Genomic DNA, 22042 nt, shown 5'->3' on the forward strand with positions numbered 1-22042 from the left:
AAATAACTACTTAAATAATTGTACGACATTATTTTGACTTTTAACTGAAGGATCTAAAGTTTAAAGTCCAGTCAGATCACTATAAAAATTATATACATTATTATATAATTATAGCTTTATACACATTACATATAAAATAAAAAATTCATATTAACTAATTGCCATTTTTCAATAATATACCCAATAATAATGTCATTTTATAAAACTAATTGCCATTTTTTTACCCGTACGAACGTATGTTCGAAGGGTATATTAAATTTGCCTTACCGTTTGTAACACTAAGAAATAATGCCCTGAGATATAGACTCAAGTGTATGTTTTTCATCAGCGTCGAATTCTGAGTCGATTTAGCTTTGTCTGTCCGTCCGTCCGTCTGTCCCAGCGATAACTCAAAAACTTGAGTTCAACAAATTTTCACAAATGATTTATTGTAATAAGTGCCAGAACCCTATTTAAATTGTACCCATGATCGGAGTACTGGTTCGGGTAGCTGCCACACAACTTCAAAATTTATTTAGCTATATCTCAGAAACTATAAAAGCTGTGGTATTGAAATTTTAGTAGGGCCGATGTGTTTGATAAAAGTCGTTGAAATTGCTTAGCTCCTTCTGGTACCTGCCGTATAACTTCAAAAGTTATTTGGCTATATTTCAGAAACTATAAAAGCTGTATTATTGATATTTCACACAAGCGAATATATTAGTAGGGGCGATGTGTTTGACAAACTTCGTTAAAAGTGCTGGGCTCTTTCTGGTAGCTGCCATACAACTTCAATAGTAGTTTGGTACACACAGTATTTTGAAAAACACAGTACTGAAATTTTGCACAAATTAATATGGTAATACGGCAAATTAAAGTCAGTCTGTCCCATAGTCAGTTATGGCATATTTATTCACACATGGGTTAACAAATTCGTAAGGGTATCACAGAGTTGACAAGGTCCTCTCTATTTTTTATATATCTAATAATATATATCTAATAATATTGGATTTATTAAAAAATACCAGCAAAATAAAACAATAAAAATCAATAACCTTAAATTTAATACGTATAAAGAGAAAACTACAGTAGGCTCGTCACCTACCTAGTAAATTCAATGATGTAAGAATTGGTTCATGGTTATCAACAATATCAAGTACCAGCCCTATGCTCTTACCAGGAGCGAAATAGGATAAAAAAAAGAATTGATTTAAAAATTTAAGAATGAACTTAGTTCTGACCCATAGTACCGTTTAAAGTGTATGTTGTAAAATGACTTACCCTAATTCGGTCCAAAAACTTTTTAATTTTTTAAATTAACTAGTATAAAACATTGACAAAAAAGTATAAAATTACAAAAAATAAACATTTAATTAAGTTAGTTTAAATTTATGCTCTGAAACTTAAAGTAACACTCAAGCGTAAGCAAATTTCTCTTAAATTTTAATTACAACATTGTCTCAAAAATCGAACAATTCATGTCCCCCAAAAACTAAACATTAATTTAAAACCATTTAGGAAGAGAGATCTGGGCTCGAAAATAAACTTATAATTGAAGGGGTTAGGAGAAGAAGGAATTAACTGACATTTTTCTCAAAAATCGTTTTTTGGCACTTTTAGTCTTTTCAAAACATTACGCGTCTTATACAAAAACTGTTTCTAAGTATTTACTTTATTTGAAAAATAAGAAGCATTTACTTAAAAAAAATGATTTTGCATTTAAAGTGCATGTATAACAACGGAATTTGATTTTTTTTGGAAATTAAGTACATGTCTAGAGATTAGGAAATCGTGAATAATAAAATAAGTAGTTGAAGAAAGACTATTTTCGGTATTACATATTTATGCATTTTCATGAAGGCAGTCATGTTACGAGTAATATATCTAACTTCAAAATTTTTGAGATTTTACTAGTAATTTAGTATTAACTTTGTTTTACTCACATCATTTTAAGTGAATATTAGGAAGATTAAATCATTATAATCAAGTATAGTATGTGCAAGTTTTCGATTTTTTCTCATTTCTCTGATTCTAAAATCCAAAGTGAGTCAAATTCTGATTGATTTTGATTCACTTTGGATTTTAGTTATTAATTATTTAGTTATTAATAAGAAATGTAGAAAACTAAAAATCTGAAAAGAAAGGGTGTTTTACTAAGTGGTGCCTACATTAAATTTGGGTAATGAGCTTGAACTTGAATTCTGTCTCATTAAAATAAGAACTACTTATCATTTTTCATTGAAAAAAAAACCTTTTGTGGGCGTATTATTTTTATTTTTTGGGATTAAAAATCAATGTTTGTTGTGACATACATATATTATACATTTTTCTTTGATTCATTCACACACAAGGTATGCGCGTACTTGCAAATAAATACACAAAATTTTCAAATTTATAAACGTATTTATTACTTACTCGTTTTTCTGCTTTAGTGACAATAGTGAAGCGTTTTTAGAAATAGATGAATTTTTTTTTTGTTAAAGTAAAGAAGTGAAAATGAAAATGGTGATTCATTAATTTGTAAAAATGAAGAAAAAAATGTTGACACTTATGATTTGAGTCTTTCGATTGCTTTAATTTTATCTTACAATATGTATAATATTATTTCCTTTTCAACTAGTTCCTTTATTTACTTTATTTTTTTCTTAATTTTTTTGTATTATTGTCACCTTTATTTTTCTGATGTTTATCAAATTGACCTGAATTTTGTTTCCAATAATGAAATAAATGTTTCAATCGAAGATTAAAATATCACATTATCCGTAGCCAAAATAAAATGGAACTTGATAAAAGGGAAATAACGTGAGGTTAACACATTATCCGTAAGTGTTTTAACTTTGAATTCACACTCTTTCAATTATAAATTACAATAGTTTTGTTAATTTAGGTAATCCATTTTCAAAAACTGAGTGGTAATCCTTAAACGGTCTCGTTCTTGTGCCAGAGTTCGCCAGTTTCGTGCGCCTATTCGCCTGGCATCGTTATCCACCGCTCCGTCTTAATTTAGGTTTCCCTGGTCAATTCTGGACCCTTCAGGTCTTTGTAAAAATATCTAATAAAACTTTTTTCTTTTCTATAAAAGGCTAAAGAAATAAGTTGCAAGAATTGATTATTCTAATTGGATTTTGATATTTCAGTAAATAAACTTCATTTATTATTTTAAAAGTGTTTTTTTTTAACCAATTAAACTAGGTGACGAAAATGTAGAGAGGTGTTAATGCACCGAATAAAGTCAGAATTGATAATGAAGTTATTGTTGACTTATTAGATTGTAGTTAATTTAAGCACACGTTTTATTTCATTTTCTTGTGACAAATTACCTTATGTTACGCACATTGCCAATTGTTAAATTTTGAATATTAATTTTAAAGAATTAAGTTTTATGTGTCACTTGACAGTATAATCAAGCAAATGTCATAAAATTTGCTAAAGTTCTAAAGGAATTTTTAAGTTTTTTTATAACCACTGCACAGATATTATAAATTTGAAAAGCATAATAGAAAAAGGTTAGATGTTAAAAAATTGTTCAAGTATGTTACAAATTTGCAAAATAAAATATTCAGTTTCTGCAAGTTTGTAGATATTCGTAAACTTTCAGTTTGTGTCTCAATTATAGAAATTATAGAAAATCTCCTACTTGAGAATAATGTTTTATCGCATTTGTATTAATGGAGTTTAATAAAATATGTACTTGATCTGGATACTTTTAATGGAATACCGGGTCAAATTGAAGCCTTTACAGTTATGACAGAATCTTTTGCGATGATAGTAATCAAAGTTCTATTAACCATTCTTCTATTGATTTTTTAATGTCTAACGCCGTTGTCGTATTGCAAATATAAACAATGTAATGTATTACTTAACAGAAATTATTTCTATAACGGAAAAAACTGAGAGTTATTCAATTACAAAATAATTTTATCTCTGCAAGAATGTTGCTATGAATTAGTTAGAAAAATACAATTTCCAGTATTCTGAGAATGCATTACTGTTTAAAATTCGTTTTTGTTTATGTATGTAAGTATATCGGCTAATTTATCTTTGTTTTTTAAAGTTTATTAAATTATTAATTTATAATTTTTAAAAAAGCTCCTTTGCATTACTAATGATTAATGACTCAAAGTTCAAGAACGCTCAATCTAATAATGTTAATATTATAGATTAAAGTCTTGAATATTAATAAACGAAAAAAATGTTAAGATGTAGCACAAACAAGAATAAAACTTTTATTTATTGTTATAATAGAATATCGGAAATTCCTCAAGGTTTACGAAAAGTTTAGACAATAATAGTAATGACAAGTAAAAACGTTTCAGTCGATCTAAAACGACTGAAAGAAACTCTGTTTTATTAAAATTTTCAGAACATACATATATAAAATGCAAGTGATTACACGTTCACAAAGTTTCATTAATATCTTTATTACTTTTGAACTATTACCCGAACCCGTTATTCGAATTCGAATTGATGATTACAATAGACTTGTCAATTGGCTGAAAAAAAGCAATTCGTAAAAGTTTAGTGGGGTTTGCTTTATTCGTTACACCGAGCAAGAATATTTATAACTGTTCATACCGCTCACAACTTCTTCAAATGGCTATGAATTCCATACCTAAGGTACACTTAATTTTTAGATTCACAAAAGTGCAGGGTATAAAAAAAAGTTTATGTAAGCTTTAACTAGATTTTTAATATGATTAGAATTTTAATGTTCTTTTTATGTAACCTTCTCAGTTAAGTATTTAAGTATTAAGAATTTTTAAAATACATACATAGCTATATTTTACTGGTAATATATTGAAATTATAATTTTTCTAGTTGTCTTTTATTTTTTTCTCTAAAATAAAAAATTTTTTTGTTGTCATTTACAATAAATTAAAAAAAAATTCTTGTTTTTTTTGTTCTTTGCAGATGAAATGATATTCAACAATTCATTGTTTCATTATTTTAATATTCGAACAAATTTGCCGAAATAAATGCCAAATTGAAAAAGGAGCACATTAAATTAGCAGAGAATACCTTAAATTTTAAAAATATTTTCAATAGCTTATTCGTAAGGCGAACTTCCAATATATGCATGTACTTCCATTTGAATGATCTAGTGGGACACAAAAAAAAAGCAATAAAATTTAATTTTTTAAAGGAAAAAACTAATACTTAATTATAATTACTTATAATTTTTATATGTATATGAAGATTATATAAAAATTCATGGTAACACTATAATATTTTTTAGATAATTCTACAATTTATTTTTACAATTATTCTACATACAACATTAATTTATATTTATAAATAAGAATTAAAAACAAAAGAAGAAGGAATTAGGAAAAAATATTTAATAAAAAGACTTAATAAAGTAATCGAAGAGACTAGAACTAAGATGAAAATATTTATTTGCAAGTAAAAAAAAAGCTAATCTAAACTGCATATTAAAGACTAAATAAAGGAATAGAAATTTCAGTCTAAGTCATTTTTTATAAATTTGCCATTAAATTTCTGATTGATTTTGAGATTGTGATTTATGAATGGAAAAATCAACAATTTGAAAAGAGCAAAGAAAACTAACGAAAATGAAAATTCTAATTAAAAAAATTTTTTCCGGCATAATTAAAAATATTGCTGCACTCCTTATATAATATATAAAAATTAAAAAAATATTCGCAAGGAAAGAAAATCAAAAGAGCAAAGTGAAAAAATGACGATTAAAAATAAAACACCATCTACCAGTAATGAAACATTGCAAAAAAATATGGATACAAATTCTGAAATTGATTCTAAATCATTTGACACCAGATCACCAGCTCATTCAATAGCTGCAACTGCATCAAAAATAAATGAAAAAATTGAAAATATTGCTACGAGGGACAATATGGAAGAATTTCATCAATCCAATTCACAAACAATTTCTACATGTTCAACATCTACAATGAATGGTAACACTTTACCAAATTCTGTTACAAAGTTTGCAATACCTTGTTCTTGTGCTTACAATTCGACATCAACACCGATTTGTCGTAATATGAATAAGTCTTGTAAAAATTGGTCTGTAGGTGGCGCTGCAATAGCTCTTGATGATTGCGGAAGTTCTTCACCATGTACGTCTGATTCACTTAATTCTAAACATTATCATCAGCAGCAAAAACAACAACAAAAAAATCAAAACAACCGAATTAATAGTAATAATGATAGAAAAAATATTAAAAGTAATAATTGCGGTAATTCTTTTCTAAATTCTACATATGGATTTAGTAATGGCAATAATTATAGAAGTAATCATAGTGGTTTTAATACACCAGTCAAAGGCAATAATAGTTCAACGAATGTTTTTAGTAATTCACGTATGACAACCAGTGTTACAAGTGATTCTAGCGCTAATGCAAATGAATGTCACAAAAGTAATGATAATAAAAATAGTAATGGTAATAAAAGTGACCATAATCAATGCTCATATATTAAATCTTCGTTATCGATGACTTCGTTACCACCACCAGATAATGACTTACAACAAAATAGTAAGGAGACAATAAAAGCAAAATTACATCTTGAAAGACCATACAATAGTTTAAAGGTAAGCAAATTTCCTTAGTTTTGTTTCTTTTTGTCCTGTTTTGAAAGATATCGCACAAGTAACGTTGTAACAAAGTTTTGACAAAGTTATGTTTCTAACATTACTTTTATTTGTTGTGTTAAATAAATATTTGTGAATTGTTCTGGCGATTGAAAATGATTATTTGTATTATTGTTGCATAAAGTTTAAGAATAAGTAAAATAAATACAACTGAATGATTACCTAAAGTCTAAATAAACCATAAAAAGTTAACCATCATTCTAATAATCTATTTTCTAAATTTGAAGTTCGAACTCTTTTGTTCGAACTTCAACCAATTTTAGCATTTTAATCCTATATATTTTACCAAATTATTTACGTAGTTGGGTCATTCTGCTTTTTAATATCGCTAATATAAAGAAAAATGCCTTTAGAAATAAAGCTAACACACCAAGCCAACCTATCGGTTTTTTGCAATTTTATTTAATGTTCTCAGTCAAAATATAAAATGAAAATTACTTTAGATGCAAATATTTTCGGAAAGTGTTGAGACAAGTATGTTCAATTAGGCCAGACATATTTGTGAAGTTTTTAAAGAATGGTTTCACAGATTCGAGTAATTGCTATACAACAATGAAAGGTGCAGGGTATAATTCAATCGGTTTATAACGACTGAAACGTTTTTACTTGTTTATTACTTATCTAATATTTATTAGCCGTATATACATATGTATGCCTATAAATATGCACATACAACGTTACATGTGATTATTTGAAATACATACATGCTATGATAATAGTTATTTTAAAATATAAATATGCGCTTGTTTTATTTGACACTTTTGTGCAAATTGTGTTTATATACATATGTTATAACAAAAATATGCTATGTGTGTATGTATATACAGGGTGTTTTGCATAAGGTTGCAAAATAATAATTTCAGGGATATTTCTTTAAGCAATTTCTAACATTATATCGATATACATATGTACTTGTTTTCGAGCTACAGATAAAAGTACTCGTTTTCAAAAATACGTAGAGTTTCTTCGAAATCATCAAGCAAATGTTGTACAATTTTGTCAAAATCGAAAGAAAATTAGGTTCAATTTAATTTTTGGTACAATGAACCATTTTTTTTCAAACACATTGTATTATAAATCTGACGCTTTGTATTATTTCATTCCATTGCTTACTTTAATAAGAAATTTTTTTGTTTCAATTCATTTTAATTAAAAGACATAAAAAACATATAGGTAAGCATCGAAAAAATTTTAAATACACAATTTGGCAAATATTTCGGTATTAACAACGTCGCAGACACAACACATCGTAAAATTTTTTTTTCAAAAAAAAAAAAAAAAAAAATAATGACAAAAATTGCCGAGATATTTCGTGTTTTTTTAAAAAATATTTAAAATTTTCACTACGGGTAGCTTTTATTCGAAAACTAAAAATCAGATTTATTGTTAAAGTTGATTGTTAAAATAAAAATCTATCAATTATCTTTTAAACAAGTGTCAAATTGGTACCTTATGTTGCACGACTCGGAAGTTATCAGCATTTATTTATCTGAAAAAAATTAGGAACCTTTTTTTTTAACAAAAACCAGTTAACTTGATCAAAGAATCCATTGCTGTTATTATTTGCAACCTTATTCGAAACACCCTATATATAAATAAATTTGTATAAATATATCTTAATTGAAAGTTTTCGCTTATGAGTTCTTAAAAATAAAAATAAGAAAACTTAATTTAAAATGAAATATCAAAAGTAAAAAATCATGTTAAAAAACGCGATAAATTAGAGACAAGGTTATTTTTCTGACATTTAAACAAAACCACATTCTTAAGTTAAAATCTAATTTTTTTGTAATGATATCTTTAATACTTGGCAAAAAGAATATGCTATTGGAAAATTTTGTTTCGTCCGTTCGCTTTCCTTTAACAGTTATAAGCAGTTTGAGTCATTGGTCTGAAAACAAAGTTCACTTATACGTTCAAAAAAATTGATGTGTTTGGAGTATTAACTTCGCCTTAACTTCGCGACTTAATACACCTTTTGGAGTTTTAACTTAAATTTGATTTTACTGATTTGTTCTGCAAAAAAATTTCGTTAATTTCCATAAAAAAATCGGATTTTTATCCACACTTTATTCTCTTAAAAAAATTTGCGCAAAAATGCTAAAAATCAAATAATAAAACAAAAACAGAAAAAAATTAAATAAAAATGATTCAGTGAACAATTTTCAGAGTTAATTTAAATTTGAAAATTACGGTAATACGATATACTTTGCGCTATTTTAATTGTACATGTACACATATGTATATACAAAAACTGTAAATTTCTTATAAAATTTTAACTTATTTATAAGCTATTCAATTCATATACTTTATTTTTTTTATTTTCTTTTTAATTTTATACAGAAAAAGCGCAACTCAGAACGTGATGTGTGGCGCCATTCATGGGGTAGTGGACACAGTCAAAGTTCATGTAGTTTACACAGCAATGCAACTGGTATAATCGGTAAAGATGAATTTTGGGCAGCATTACAAACAAATTATAATTATATTATGGACACGAACTTATTGGATACATGTAGAGAAGCAAGATGTGAAATTGAAGGTACAGCAGCACTACATATAAATCCCATTGATTGTTGTGGAAAGGTGAGTTTTGATTTGATTTTTTAAATTTCCCAATATTAAAAAATTTCCTATTCCTAATTTTCTATTTAGCAAAGTCTACTACTATTAATATAAATTCTAATTATTTGGTAGGAATATTTGGTAGGAATGATTGATATACGTATAAAAATTTACTTATTGAAAGAAAAATAAAATAAAACTTCTTATTTAATACACAAACCCATTTTCTTTTTCAAATTTCAAGTTTTGTGGTCATGTAGTTTGTTATTAAAATGGAACAGTAAACCACAAAACATTGTTATAACTAGTTATCGTTGCACTAGAAATGGTTTGAATGAAAAAAAAATATTTTGAATAAGCAGCAAGAAGCATTTGTAGTCGAATTGAAAATACGAAATTTGCTTTGAAGCTTTTTCTTAACGATGGAATAAAAGCTTACATTGTAGAATTTAGCGTACATATTATTATTTGATATGCTAAATATTTGACCAAATTGTTATCAACATACTCGTTGAAAATGCACAGCCGGAATAAAGTTAAATGATAGTCGTTATCTTTTTCCGCCAATGGATGGAAATGCTAATGAGAAACTGTTATTTTTACTAAAATTTCGAAATTTTCATTCCACATTTTCATGCAAAATTCTAAACTTGAAATTTTAACAATTTTACATTAGCCGCCGTCAGAGTTTAATACTTCAGTAAAACAAATCTTCAGAAATACTGAAATTTTTATCTTTTTCGGAACGGAAAAAGATTAGGAAAAAAAATTAGGTAAATAAAAATTTCGTTATAATCTCTGTATTTCGGAAACCGTTAAGATTTAACACCCAGTTCTGAACTGAAATTTTACTTATTTATGGTATCCTAGACGATGCTTTTTTAACTAATTGGAAACATTATTCATAAAGAAGTTAATTGAAAATGCGTATAAATTACAAATTTAAAACTAATTTCTTTAATAAAAATTATTCATTGGATTTACTTACATATGGGGGGTGTACAAATGCAGTGCTTTTAAAATTAGACCATTTTCTTAACTAAACGTTTTGGCAAATATTTTTACGAATTGTATTTTTATACAATTTCGCAACTACAATGTATATGATGAGACTTATTCCTAAAAGTGAATCAGTAAGAGATAAAAATTTTTGTAATATAATAATTTTTTATAGAAATAAATAATTTTTGTCAATGAAATTGAGTTTATGATGAAAAATGAGTTAAATATGACTTAGTGATTCACTTCGTTACTACTCAGATTTTTTCTATTCAAGATTTCTTCCGTAACATTCAATACTTACTTAGAAGCAAAAAATTTTTTCAACTACCCTTAGATGCGTGATATTCGATTTATTCCACATTTTAATTTTAAAATAATAACAATAATATCTTTATACATATAGCTGCACATACATAAGTTTAACAAATAAATAATTGTTTTTCAGATGTTGCAATCGCAAAAAACTGAAGCAATATCGGAGGATCCACGAGAGTTACGAAAATGGTTACGCGATATGGAAAATAAACTTTCAACAGCTCCTTCATTACTTGAAGCAACACAGTTGAGTATTGATGAATTACAGAGGCGTTTGAATGATCATTCGGTAAGTGATTTATTTATGTCTTTTGAATTAATTTACTTTTTTCTAGTAATTTAATATTATAAACTATGCATATTTATATTATAAGATTTTGATTAGTCCTTCATTAGAAATTTTTTAAAATTTAATTTTCATTTTTCGTTTTCCTCGACTTTTATACCAATAAAAATGCAATCAAGGTTTTGACAAGTTCTAATGCAATAAATATGAAACTTTTAAATTAATTTGATCATACCTATAAAACAGGAATGGCTATACAGTTTTAAAATTTTCTACAAACCAGTATGATAAAAGCAATTATTTCGATAAAATATATGGTTTTGTTAGCGTCTTACAACTACAAAATTAATATCGTCATTGCTTTAATGCGAAATTATTCTGCAAAATAATGTGAGTAACGACAGTATGAATCTTCTTTATCAATTGTCGTATAACTTTTGAAAAACTCTTAAACGGGTAAAGTAGAGTTGACACAGTGAAATTTATCTTCTCTGGTTTTTAAAATAATTTGTTAAATGAGTGTGTATAATTTTCATGGACAATATAGCAAAAGAGAAATGTATGTCTTCCTTTAAAAAGCAATTAGGCGTCTCCCAAAATGCAGATCTAACGTCAAGTTAAGTTATTCAGTAATACTGTTGAAATCACTGAATAAGTCAACTTGATGTTAGATCTGCATTTTAGTAGACTCCACTTGACTCTTTTATCTTAAAAGATTTTATATAACTTCTTTTAAATTTCAATATATTGTTTTCAATGTATTAAGAAAAATTTTGAGATCACCTTTAGAAATTGGAAATTTTTAACAAGTTTTTCTAATGTACTATGAAAATTATAAAAATTATCTTTTTTGTCAATTTGCTTTATACTTTTGATTTATAATTCCCAAAAATTTAATCATGATATACTCATTGTAAATTATTTTTAAATTGAAAGTGAAATTTAATATTAGACTTTTTACCTTCAAGGTACGTAATAATTTATTTCAATTAAATTTGTTAAAAAAATATGTATTTTTTTTTCTTTTATTGCTCAATTTTGTTCCAAAGTATAAAAAAATGGAAACAAAAAGGTATGAGGTATAAATAATTCATCATTATTTAAATGTCAATTAAATTAATGATCGAATTCGTAGTATAATTTAAATTTCAGCTTTAAATTTATTAATGAAATTAATAATCGATTATATAAAGAGTATTAACCGCATTCAACAAATTATAATGTAATTCGCATAACAGTGTAACAAAAATATTATTGTATTACGTACATACAACATATTTATTGATCTACTCAAGGTATAGATATATGTACATTTATAATTGCACATAAACATAAAACGCATATGTGTTTATGAGTTTTACTATGTTATTAACGTTACTATTAACAATACACAAAAGGGATCCTATCGACCAAAAAAATATTTATAGGGTGCTTTAAAAGACAAAGTTTGGTCTGCAAAATGATCTTGAAAAATGATTTTGATAGGTTCGCTTTTTGGAGTCCTTTTTGCAGGCGTAATTCTTCGCTTGTAAATTTTGATTATAGACTTAGGGGACAGGTTTTACTCGATTTTAGGGACCACCTTAATTTGATAAATAATAGGGTGAGTTCTACTATCTAGATCTCTGAATTTTTTCATAAAGCGGGTTAGGGAATAGATCGAACTGTGCGAAGGCTTGAAGCTCGCTTTATAGCTTTAAGAAGTATCTTTTGGAACTAATGTTGCTTTGTCATCCTAGGGTTGTTTCTGAAATAGTGTTCATTCATCAGCTTGTTGCAGGTAACGTGCTTGACCCAGTTTTATTGGGCTGACTTTCTCTCAGTGAGAATCACAGTAACTTAAGGTCGGTGGAGTTTTTTAATATTTCGCGTCATAATACGGACCAGGAAATGCATTTGCTAATAACTTGTATTTGTCAGTTTTTTGTCCAAAAGGGTGCTTTTACCAAAATCTACGGTATCATTGATTTTGTTTAATTATCTTTTTAGTTTACTTGACGCTTTATTCATACTATTAACCCGCCGTGCAGTAGTTGTATACCTTTGGTTTTGGTTGTTTTAGTTTTAAATTTATAACATATCACATTTTTTTATTAAACTAATACTACTAATATTATTTTCCCTTTTTGTTAAAAGGTAGAAATTTCAAATAAATAGTTTTCGAAAAATATAAACTAGAAATTTTTAATTTTATTTCAAGAACGTAAAGTTTTCATGCACAAAATGCTACCTTGAAAATGTTACGAAATGAAACGCTTGTTTTTTTATACGATTTAAATTTTTCATTATGGCCCGTTCGAAAATATATTCCGGTATTTTGTCGTAATCAATACAATTTTTTCCCTTTATAAGTTTTCCACTTACACATTAGACTAAATCTATGGTTTAATCTAAGATAAAATCTGACTAGCATATCCAAATAAGATTCGTTTTATAAATAAATCTTAAAAAATAAATTTCAATGTTCAAATTACAGTTTATTTGCAATTAATTATATTTGAATTGCAATTAATTGGCGTTGATCAATTGCTTTATTTGCTGGTTAAACTGTAGATTAGGCACTTAAATTTTTTACTTGCAATTGGATTAATTAATTGTTAAGAAATTTAAACTTTACTAAGATTGATAATATTTTAGTAAAATATACTTCTATATCTTTGTATATGAGAGTGTTGCGCTGGCACACCGCCCAAGCTGTTTATTTATGAAAAAATAGCTGTTAACGAGTTCAACATGCACGTTTACGCATCTTGCGTAAGTTGGCAAAAAATGTCTGCCATAACAAATTAGAAAAATTACAATACATATGTATATGACAATTGATCACATGTTAAAAGCAAAATATGAATCTGTTTACCCATGTACATGCAGGTCGTGAGTTTTCTTAATATATTACATAGATGGGGTAATACATTACATGATTTTTTATTACAAATAAAATTTATAATGATTTTTTATCATTACAGAGAAAAACAGTGGGAATTATGATTTAAACAGTAAATAAAAAATTATTTGCTGTAAATAACAAATAATTTGCTGTAATATAAAAAAATCTGATGTGATCATCACATAACCGACTGCAATGTGTATTTTCTAGTCAAGTGAAAGTGTTGCAGAATATTATAAAAATGCCTTTTAAACACTTTTTCCAATTTTTAGCGCGTCAGTAAGTTTTTTGTTAACATATCTAGAAAAATGTATATTTGGCTCTTAGTACAGTTTCGTGTTTTGCCATCCGTATTCCCATAAATGTTCGTCAGTTAGTTTTGGTAACAACCAAAACTCAAATATCAAATTTAAATAAATTCCATCAATTACTCGATAGATATGATAAAAAATGTAAATTCGGCCCCTAGTTCGGTTTTCGACCCCCTGATCGTTCCAAAAAAATTTATATGTGCATTGCTTTAACACTTTAAATTTAAATAATTAATTTCAAGGAAATTGGTTGATTATTTCTCTTTATATATGAACCAAAATCTAAAATTGGCCCGCAAAAAGTCCAGTTCCCAAGCCCTGATATGGTGGTCAATTCGTGACATAGCCAAAACAAACTCATATATAAAATTTCATGAAAATAAGTTCAGCCGAACTTGAGTTACACGCGTGGACACACAAACAGACAGACCGACAGGCTGCTAAAATAGTTGATTTACACTTTCCTACCATAGAGAAGTGCGTTTCCATCGAAAACTCGATATGCAAAATTTGCTGCTATCACATAAGCTACCTTATTGTACATTATATAATGCGATCGGTAAAAAATTGAAAATACACTGCTTTTCAGTTATTGTTTAAATGTCTATAACTTTAAAGCAAAGAGCATTATAGTTAATGTGAGATTATTATAGTAATATATTTCCCTATAATTGATTATTATAGTAATATATTTCCCTTGAACCAGTGAACACTTTTTAAATAAATTTGGATTAGACTAATGTTAAAAATCCGATTTTTTGAAAAAACATTGAATCATTCTGCTTAAATTAATATGCAAAAGACACATTAATATATGTACAAATTATTATTTTATATTATTTGTACCTTATTTATTATATTTCGGTCCTTTAACCGAAGGGTTTCGAATTCAAACCCAGGTCAGGTCACTATAAAAATTATATTCAATATTATATAACTTAATATACAACATTAATAAATATTACACAAGTAATTTTCAAATATTCATAACATTCGATATTAAAAACTAAGAAAAATAAACAGTGAATATTAATAAACTTAAATATTATAGAATAAAAAAAACTGCGGCAGGCTAGTCATCTACCTACTTAACTCTATGACGCTATGAAACTAAGGTATGATATCATGCACTAGCTATATGCTCCTCCTAGGAGTAAAGAAGAAAAAAAAATTATTTTATGCGAAAATTGAAAGAAACCTTAAACAATTGGTAAATTCGACGATTACGTAAGTGAGCAATTGTATTTTGTGTTGCATGTTTGAACCGCTCGTTTAACATTAGCATTTTACTTTTTTCCAGTGTTTGAATATTTGTTTTAGAAACGCTTTGTTTTTTTTTCATGAATTCCGCAGTATGGTATATTTTTTATTTTAGTAAATATGGTACTAAATAATTTCATAGATGATTCTTTGATCGAATTCCAGCAAAAAATTGTTTGGGGGTGCATTTATACCCGTTTTTGAGCTACAGGTTGTTAAAAAAAATGGTACCAAATTTTTCCTGCATATAATTAAATGCTTAAACAGGCGATTAAACTTCGGAACCATGTAAAGTAACCATCGAAGCTAGTTTCACAGGGGACTGATTACTCCTTATTTTCGGTCTTACAATCAATTACAATCAAATACAGATTTGAGCCATAGTTTTCGAGATAAAGCTCGTCAAAGTTACAATTTTTTTTTCAATGATTTTTAAAATACTCGAAATTTCTCGAGAATTTATGTTAATTATTTTTTTTTTTTCAATGACATCTAAAAGTTAACCCATATAACATTTTCCTCTCTCTATCATAGTTTTGAAAGTAAAATGTGTTAAATGTGCTAAAAAAACATGTGACAAGCTAAGTAAGTAGCTAAGTAATTCTACCGAAAATTTATACTTTTTATCTTTAATCGCTCTATCTAACTTTCCTGTTACTCGTATTTTTAAAGATAAAAATTTTTTAAGGACGGTAAATAAAATAAAGTTTTTATATAAAATTGCAACGAAACGTTATATTTTTCAATAAAAATTTAATTTATAAATTGGAAAACTGATTTTCATTGCGTGATGACTTCATTTATTACTCTAGCATTTTTGATTTATTTTTATTGGAAAATAATGACTTACAAGTATTTTGTTCGTGTAATTTTTTCATTTTTCTAAAAGAAATTCATTTTCGAAAGAAAAACTGTATATGTCAAATAACATTAACAAATCAGATTCCGGAACAAATTGAATCCATATACAAACTTAAAAAAAAAAATGGTAGTTTAATTCATAGTTCACACATATTCGTGATCTTGTATCACCTCCTCTAACCAAATTTGTATAAATGGTTTCCATTTTTAAAGCTGTCAATATCGTTGTAATTTTTTCTTTTATATAAAATTGAAATTGACTCCATATATAAAAATATTTTATTCCTAATCGTACCATATATAAGCGCAAGCAAAATTAATACTATGCAATTTCTACACTTTTTTTTATTATAATTTCACTCCAACTCTTTAAAAAAATATGTAAAGCATTTTCTTTTACATTTAATGTTTTTATTTTAGTCAAATTATAATGAAACTATATAAAAAATAAATGCAATACATAAAAATAATTACCATAATTAAACTTAATAAAATTATCGTTTTAAATCGAATATAAATGAAACTAATGCCAAAACTATTCGACTCAACTAAAAGAGAGTTCCACAGTATAAAATTCAAACAAGTTGAATTGAAAGTGAAACTAAAAAGAAATCTGATGTGATCAGCACATGAGCGATCGCAAAGTGTATTTTCTAGTTAGGTGAAACTTCTGAACAAGATTATGAAAATGTTCTTTGAACATCTCATTTCAGATTTTAAGAACACTACTGAACTTTTAGTTAACATACCTAGAACAACGGAAATTGGACTCTTGCAAGCCTGACGAACATTTCAGGGAATTCGGATGGCACAAAGCGAAACTCTACTAAGAGCCAAATTTACATTTTTCTACATTGCATATTAACCAAAAGCTTACTAACGCCCTAAATATTGAAAAGGAGTATTTAACAAGCATTTGTATAATATTCTGTAACACTTTCACTTAACTAGACAACACACATTGCGTTCGATTATGTGCTGATTACATTATTTTTATCCTTTTAATCGCACGTATAATTAATAGATAATTAACGTTTAATTTAGTTTTGTTTAGCAATGCGTTATATTTGTGTAGCAATCAATTAATTTATAAAAATGTTGGACATATATGGTTTTAACCCTAATACTTAGTTATAAAGCGACAATTTGATCAATTTCTGATTTAAAAGGTCATATTCAATAGTTTTTATGTTTTAATATAGATGTTCGACACGTTAGTGCGTTCATAATATGGATAATGCGCTTATTATAAATTCAATAAGTTTTATCGTGTAATTTTGTAGCTTGAATTTAAATTAACTTTTTCCTGTAAAATTCACAAAAGACTTTAAAAGTTTTTCCTCAATGAACAGATTTAACAAAAAGGACTGTTATGTTATTAAAAAAGTTATTTTTTTTCTTGTTGTTAAAAGAGATGTTTCTTTCAAGTTTTGTGTTAGAAGGCTTATTTTCCCAAGGCGATTTGTAGTTTGCGAAAACAAAGGGTAAAAAAGTTTTGTTGCAATTTTTTGTAGAAATAAGCGGAAAATGTGAAATGTACTTATAACTAATATACTTTACTGTTCATGAGATGTGTATACTCATGAGATTAAGGGAATTGAATAGGGGCATTCTCTCCTTGGTCACCGCAGTCATTCGTGACTTGTCATATCCCCTACGGTCCCATCTCTATAGTATCCTTTCCAGTTATCAAACTGCAGATATTTAAGATATGGGACATAAAAAATTTTAAATTATTAAAATAATATGATCAAAAATATTGATAAATAAAGTTGGGTCAAACAAATGGTTTGTATTTTAGCAGTTTTCCCTTCAACAGATGAAAATTCTGGTTTTAAATACAGTCTATGTATACCTATCACACTATTAAAATTATTTTCATTCATATACAAAACTATTTCTAGGATTGCATATATTTAGGATGATGCATGTATGTAGTCTTTGTAATAAAGCAAAAATTAATATAAAGAGGGGTTAACATAATGCTCGATTTTAAGGTTTAATTGTGCGAGTTAAGAAAAATAATTATATGTCATGGAATTTACCGTTAGCTTTTTGCGTTTATAGAAATTTGAAAAAACTTGCGGTTTCGGAAATATAAGGTGTCAAAAATTCAAATTTTACAAACTTCAAGAGGCTATAACTTGAGAGGGGGTGGAGTTGGAAAAAAATTTTCTTCTAACAAAATGAACTATTTGTTTAATGTCTAAAGGCTCCTAAAATTTCAAGCTTCTACAGACTGGGGTTATGAACTTATGGTTTCATTGCAACAAATAGTTAAAAAAGGCCATTGAAGGTTTTGGGGGGGTATAACTTCTAGAGGGGGGAGGTAGGTAAAAATTTTGTTCTACGGAAGTAAGTTTCTAGTAAAGACCTATGTACGTACAAAATTTCAGCTTTCTATCTTCAAGGGTGTAGAAGTTTTGTAAACAAAAAAGTGTCCACGGACGGACGGACGGATGGACGGACGGGCGGACGGGACGGACAGACAGAGTGAAACTAATAAGCACTTTTTTTCAAAAAATTTTTGGAAAAGTGCTAACAATAAATAAAAACTATAAGTTAAAGGGTATATAAACATTTTATTAACAAACGAACAGATAATTATTAAAATTTTTTTTCCCAATTTCTATAAATATGTTTAAAATGAAGTAGTATATACGAGTTACTCTGGAAGAAGAATCACCAATATTGATATCAGTATATTTATCTTAAAATGTTAGATATATTATTATTAGTTATATTAACTTTTCTAAATTCTACTTTCTAAAATTCTACGATAAATAAATTAAAGATTATTTACAAAATTAAAGATTCTAAAATTTTTATGACAAAATCAATACCAGTTAGTTACTAGTTTGTCAGAATAAGCAATATTATGATAAATTGTAAGATTTTTACAAATTTATAATAAGCTATACAGCTCCAATATTACAATATTTATGCATAATAAAATAACAAATGTGAATTCAAATTAATTTCAAAAATTTTAATTTCAAAAAGTGTAAATGGGATCGTTATTATTTTTTGTAAAAATTTATAAATTTTAAAAAATCGTTATAAATTGATTTTCTCTATTAGAAATTTTATTTACTTGATTTTGTTTTTTAAATCTCATCATAATCGTTATTAATTTTTTAGCCTAATAATTTTGATATTATTAAATTTATTACTTTGTGAATGATTAAATAATTATAGCTTTTTTCGAGACTATAATGTTCATACAATTACAATATGGAAAATTCACTGTAAAGCTTTTAAAAATATAAATACAATATTTTTTAATTTTTAAGTGGCTCTATAAGATAATATTGCTTGAACTATGAAAGCTACTGATTATAAAATTACCTTTACTTTTTTTTATCATATAAAATATGGTTTCCTTTTTTTTTTTTGGTTAAAATTTTCAATTTAAAAATCGTGAACTTTTTAATATTTTCGTTTTCAAATTTTCCATACTTTTCCATAAATATATGTATATAAGGAAAATGAAAGAAAAATGGAAAACAAAAATTCTTCAGGAAGAAATCATGATAAAATATTTAAAAATCACGATTTTCCGTCTTTATCACAAATTTTTAGTTTTTATTTATAAGAATTGCATATTTAATTTTTGAATACCATTTGTTTTCTATAATTATTTACCATAGTGTTCAAATTTATTGTTATACAATTAATTTTCATTTTGTTTTTTCAAAAAAATTATTATTTTTTATTTTATCTAAATAAAGCATTTAATTATGTTAAATTTTATAATAGTTTATTAATTGTTTCAATTTTACTCTATTATGCATGTGCACATTATGTGCGGTATAGTCTAATATGTATGTTTGTAGGGACGAATTAAATTATATATTATGTGTGTAAAATGTTTTTGTTATATTTTACAGCCTTGAAATTTGATAATATGAAAACTGTATTCAAGGTATAAAATGAATTCTGAATTTATTATACGAGTTCTGAAACATTAAATTTTGAGTATAAAAATCTTAGTACAAAGCAAAAAAAAAATAAAGATTTTATGTATTATAACTCCATTACTCACAGAGAGTAAATTATTTTTGTTAGTGTTTTTACATGTAATACTTTATGTTCTGCCAATGTTTGGTCCCTAATTATAAAAATTGGAAAAAATTTTTTTGTAATTATAAAATCTTTGGTTTAAGTTTAAATGTTAAAGTAATTAAATTTATGATTTAGTACAGTTATAGTGATATTGCGCTTAAAAATTTACACTTATACAAGGCATATAATATGCATTATGTTATGCATTTTGCGTATTAGAGAACAGTCGATATTTTGCGATTGTTTTGTGATAATATATTGGAAATATCAATGGTAAAATGTATCGATAGTTCTATAACACTGTTTTTTTTATTGTATGGAATTTGATACTAGTTAAAATTTTCCTATAATATAATGAAAAAACTTATATAATTTTTTTTAACATCTAGTACTTTAAAAATTATTTTATTATTTTTTTATGTTGAAATATTACCACTCTTTAATGGCACGTTTTCAATAAGAGCTAACTAATAAAATTAGGTTTGAATTTTTTCAAGTATAACCAAAATATCTATTTAAATAATTTCGAAATATCATTTATAGTTGTCACTTTTCATTACAAATTTTTTTTTTGAAAATAAAATTATAACATGTTTGTGACAAGAATTGTTTTTTTAATTATTGTAAATCTATTGATGCAATGCAATAAGTATCCCAACAGTTCTATTTTCTATATATATATATCACAGAGCGTGTTATGATGAATTATGGAGAAAGAAAATAAATTAAAAACTAAAATGAATAAAATGAAAATTGAAATTCTTTATTTTATAAAGAAAATTTTTTGTTCAGTATGTCTGAATTTTTTTTTCAATAGAATAAAGAAAAATAATTTTACAAACTGTGGTTAATAGTTATATTCTGACAGTTTTATAAGCACATTTTAAAATTTCAAATAGAAGCAATTAAGACATATACCCTTATTATGGTAAACGAAGCTTGACGAATCCAATGAACTAGGCGAATTGGGTGGCATTTCAAATAATAATTTGCGAATGGTTGCGTTCTCTAGGCCCAAAACATTGCTAGTTCAAGTCAAAATGAAATTATCATAGACCCAGAAAAATAGATAAAAAAAATTGTTTATTTTGATTTTTAATTTCAGTCGCCAAGTTTGTTTTCAAAAGAATTTTCATTCAAGAGTTTTGCAAGTTCATTCGCTTAAAACTAAAAGGTGTTAGCTACAATTTTTACGAAATTGAGTTTAATGTATAAATAGAAGCTTTGTATGTTTGTTTTTCATATGCAAAAACTTGTTTTTCAAAAAACGACTTAGTTTAAGATATAGATAAGGTGTTATGTCACACTTATGAATTATTTTGCTTTCAAAGAAGGTTAATTTGCTTGAAACTTCAACTGTAGTAAAACTGCCGTTGAGACGTTCATTTATTCGTGTCTTCAATACTAAAAATTTCATACTCGCCAACAACGTCAGACGCTTCGCCGATCATATGGTAATATATTTATTAACTGACCCTAAATCAGAACAGAATGAAACAGAATCTAAAACAGAATACTAATTATTATAACCTTTGCAATTATAGCACTATATTTGGTATTTGATCAAGTATGGGCGGTTAACAGTATTTTCATAAGAATAAAAGATCCTTAAATACTGGTTGCGATGCCCATCAGTACCATCTACAATCTACATAGGTATTATTATGAAAACACAAAATAAAAAAATTCTCTAGCCTGGTTTGTTTTGGTAACAATCTTAATAGCAGATTTTTTTAAATCTTAATGTATGATCATAATTTATCTGCATAAACAATTGTACCAACAGCAGCTAATATAAAAGTTGTCATTATAAATACAAGGAAAAATAAAGTCAAGGAAATATCTGCACTATTTTGCACAGACGTTCTGTTATTGTAACA

At 26.4% G+C, this 22042-nt stretch overlaps 1 protein-coding gene across 2 annotated transcripts in view; it reads left to right on the forward strand.

Moving 5' to 3' along the window:
* Positions 1–22042, forward strand: part of LOC129608997 (protein kinase 4-like) — a 113124-nt gene that overhangs the window by 58910 nt on the left and 32172 nt on the right. For both annotated transcript variants that reach the window (XM_055520818.1, XM_055520819.1), the window contains exons 3-5: positions 4891–6550; positions 8954–9196; positions 10623–10781. In XM_055520818.1, the coding sequence (XP_055376793.1) occupies positions 5678–6550; positions 8954–9196; positions 10623–10781 (1275 nt within the window). In that variant the 5' untranslated portion in view covers positions 4891–5677. The remainder of the gene's footprint in view (positions 1–4890; positions 6551–8953; positions 9197–10622; positions 10782–22042) is intronic.

Source organism: Condylostylus longicornis, unplaced genomic scaffold (genome assembly GCF_029603195.1).
Source record: "Condylostylus longicornis isolate FDR11 unplaced genomic scaffold, ASM2960319v2 ptg000038l, whole genome shotgun sequence".
Taxonomy (NCBI): domain Eukaryota; kingdom Metazoa; phylum Arthropoda; class Insecta; order Diptera; family Dolichopodidae; genus Condylostylus; species Condylostylus longicornis.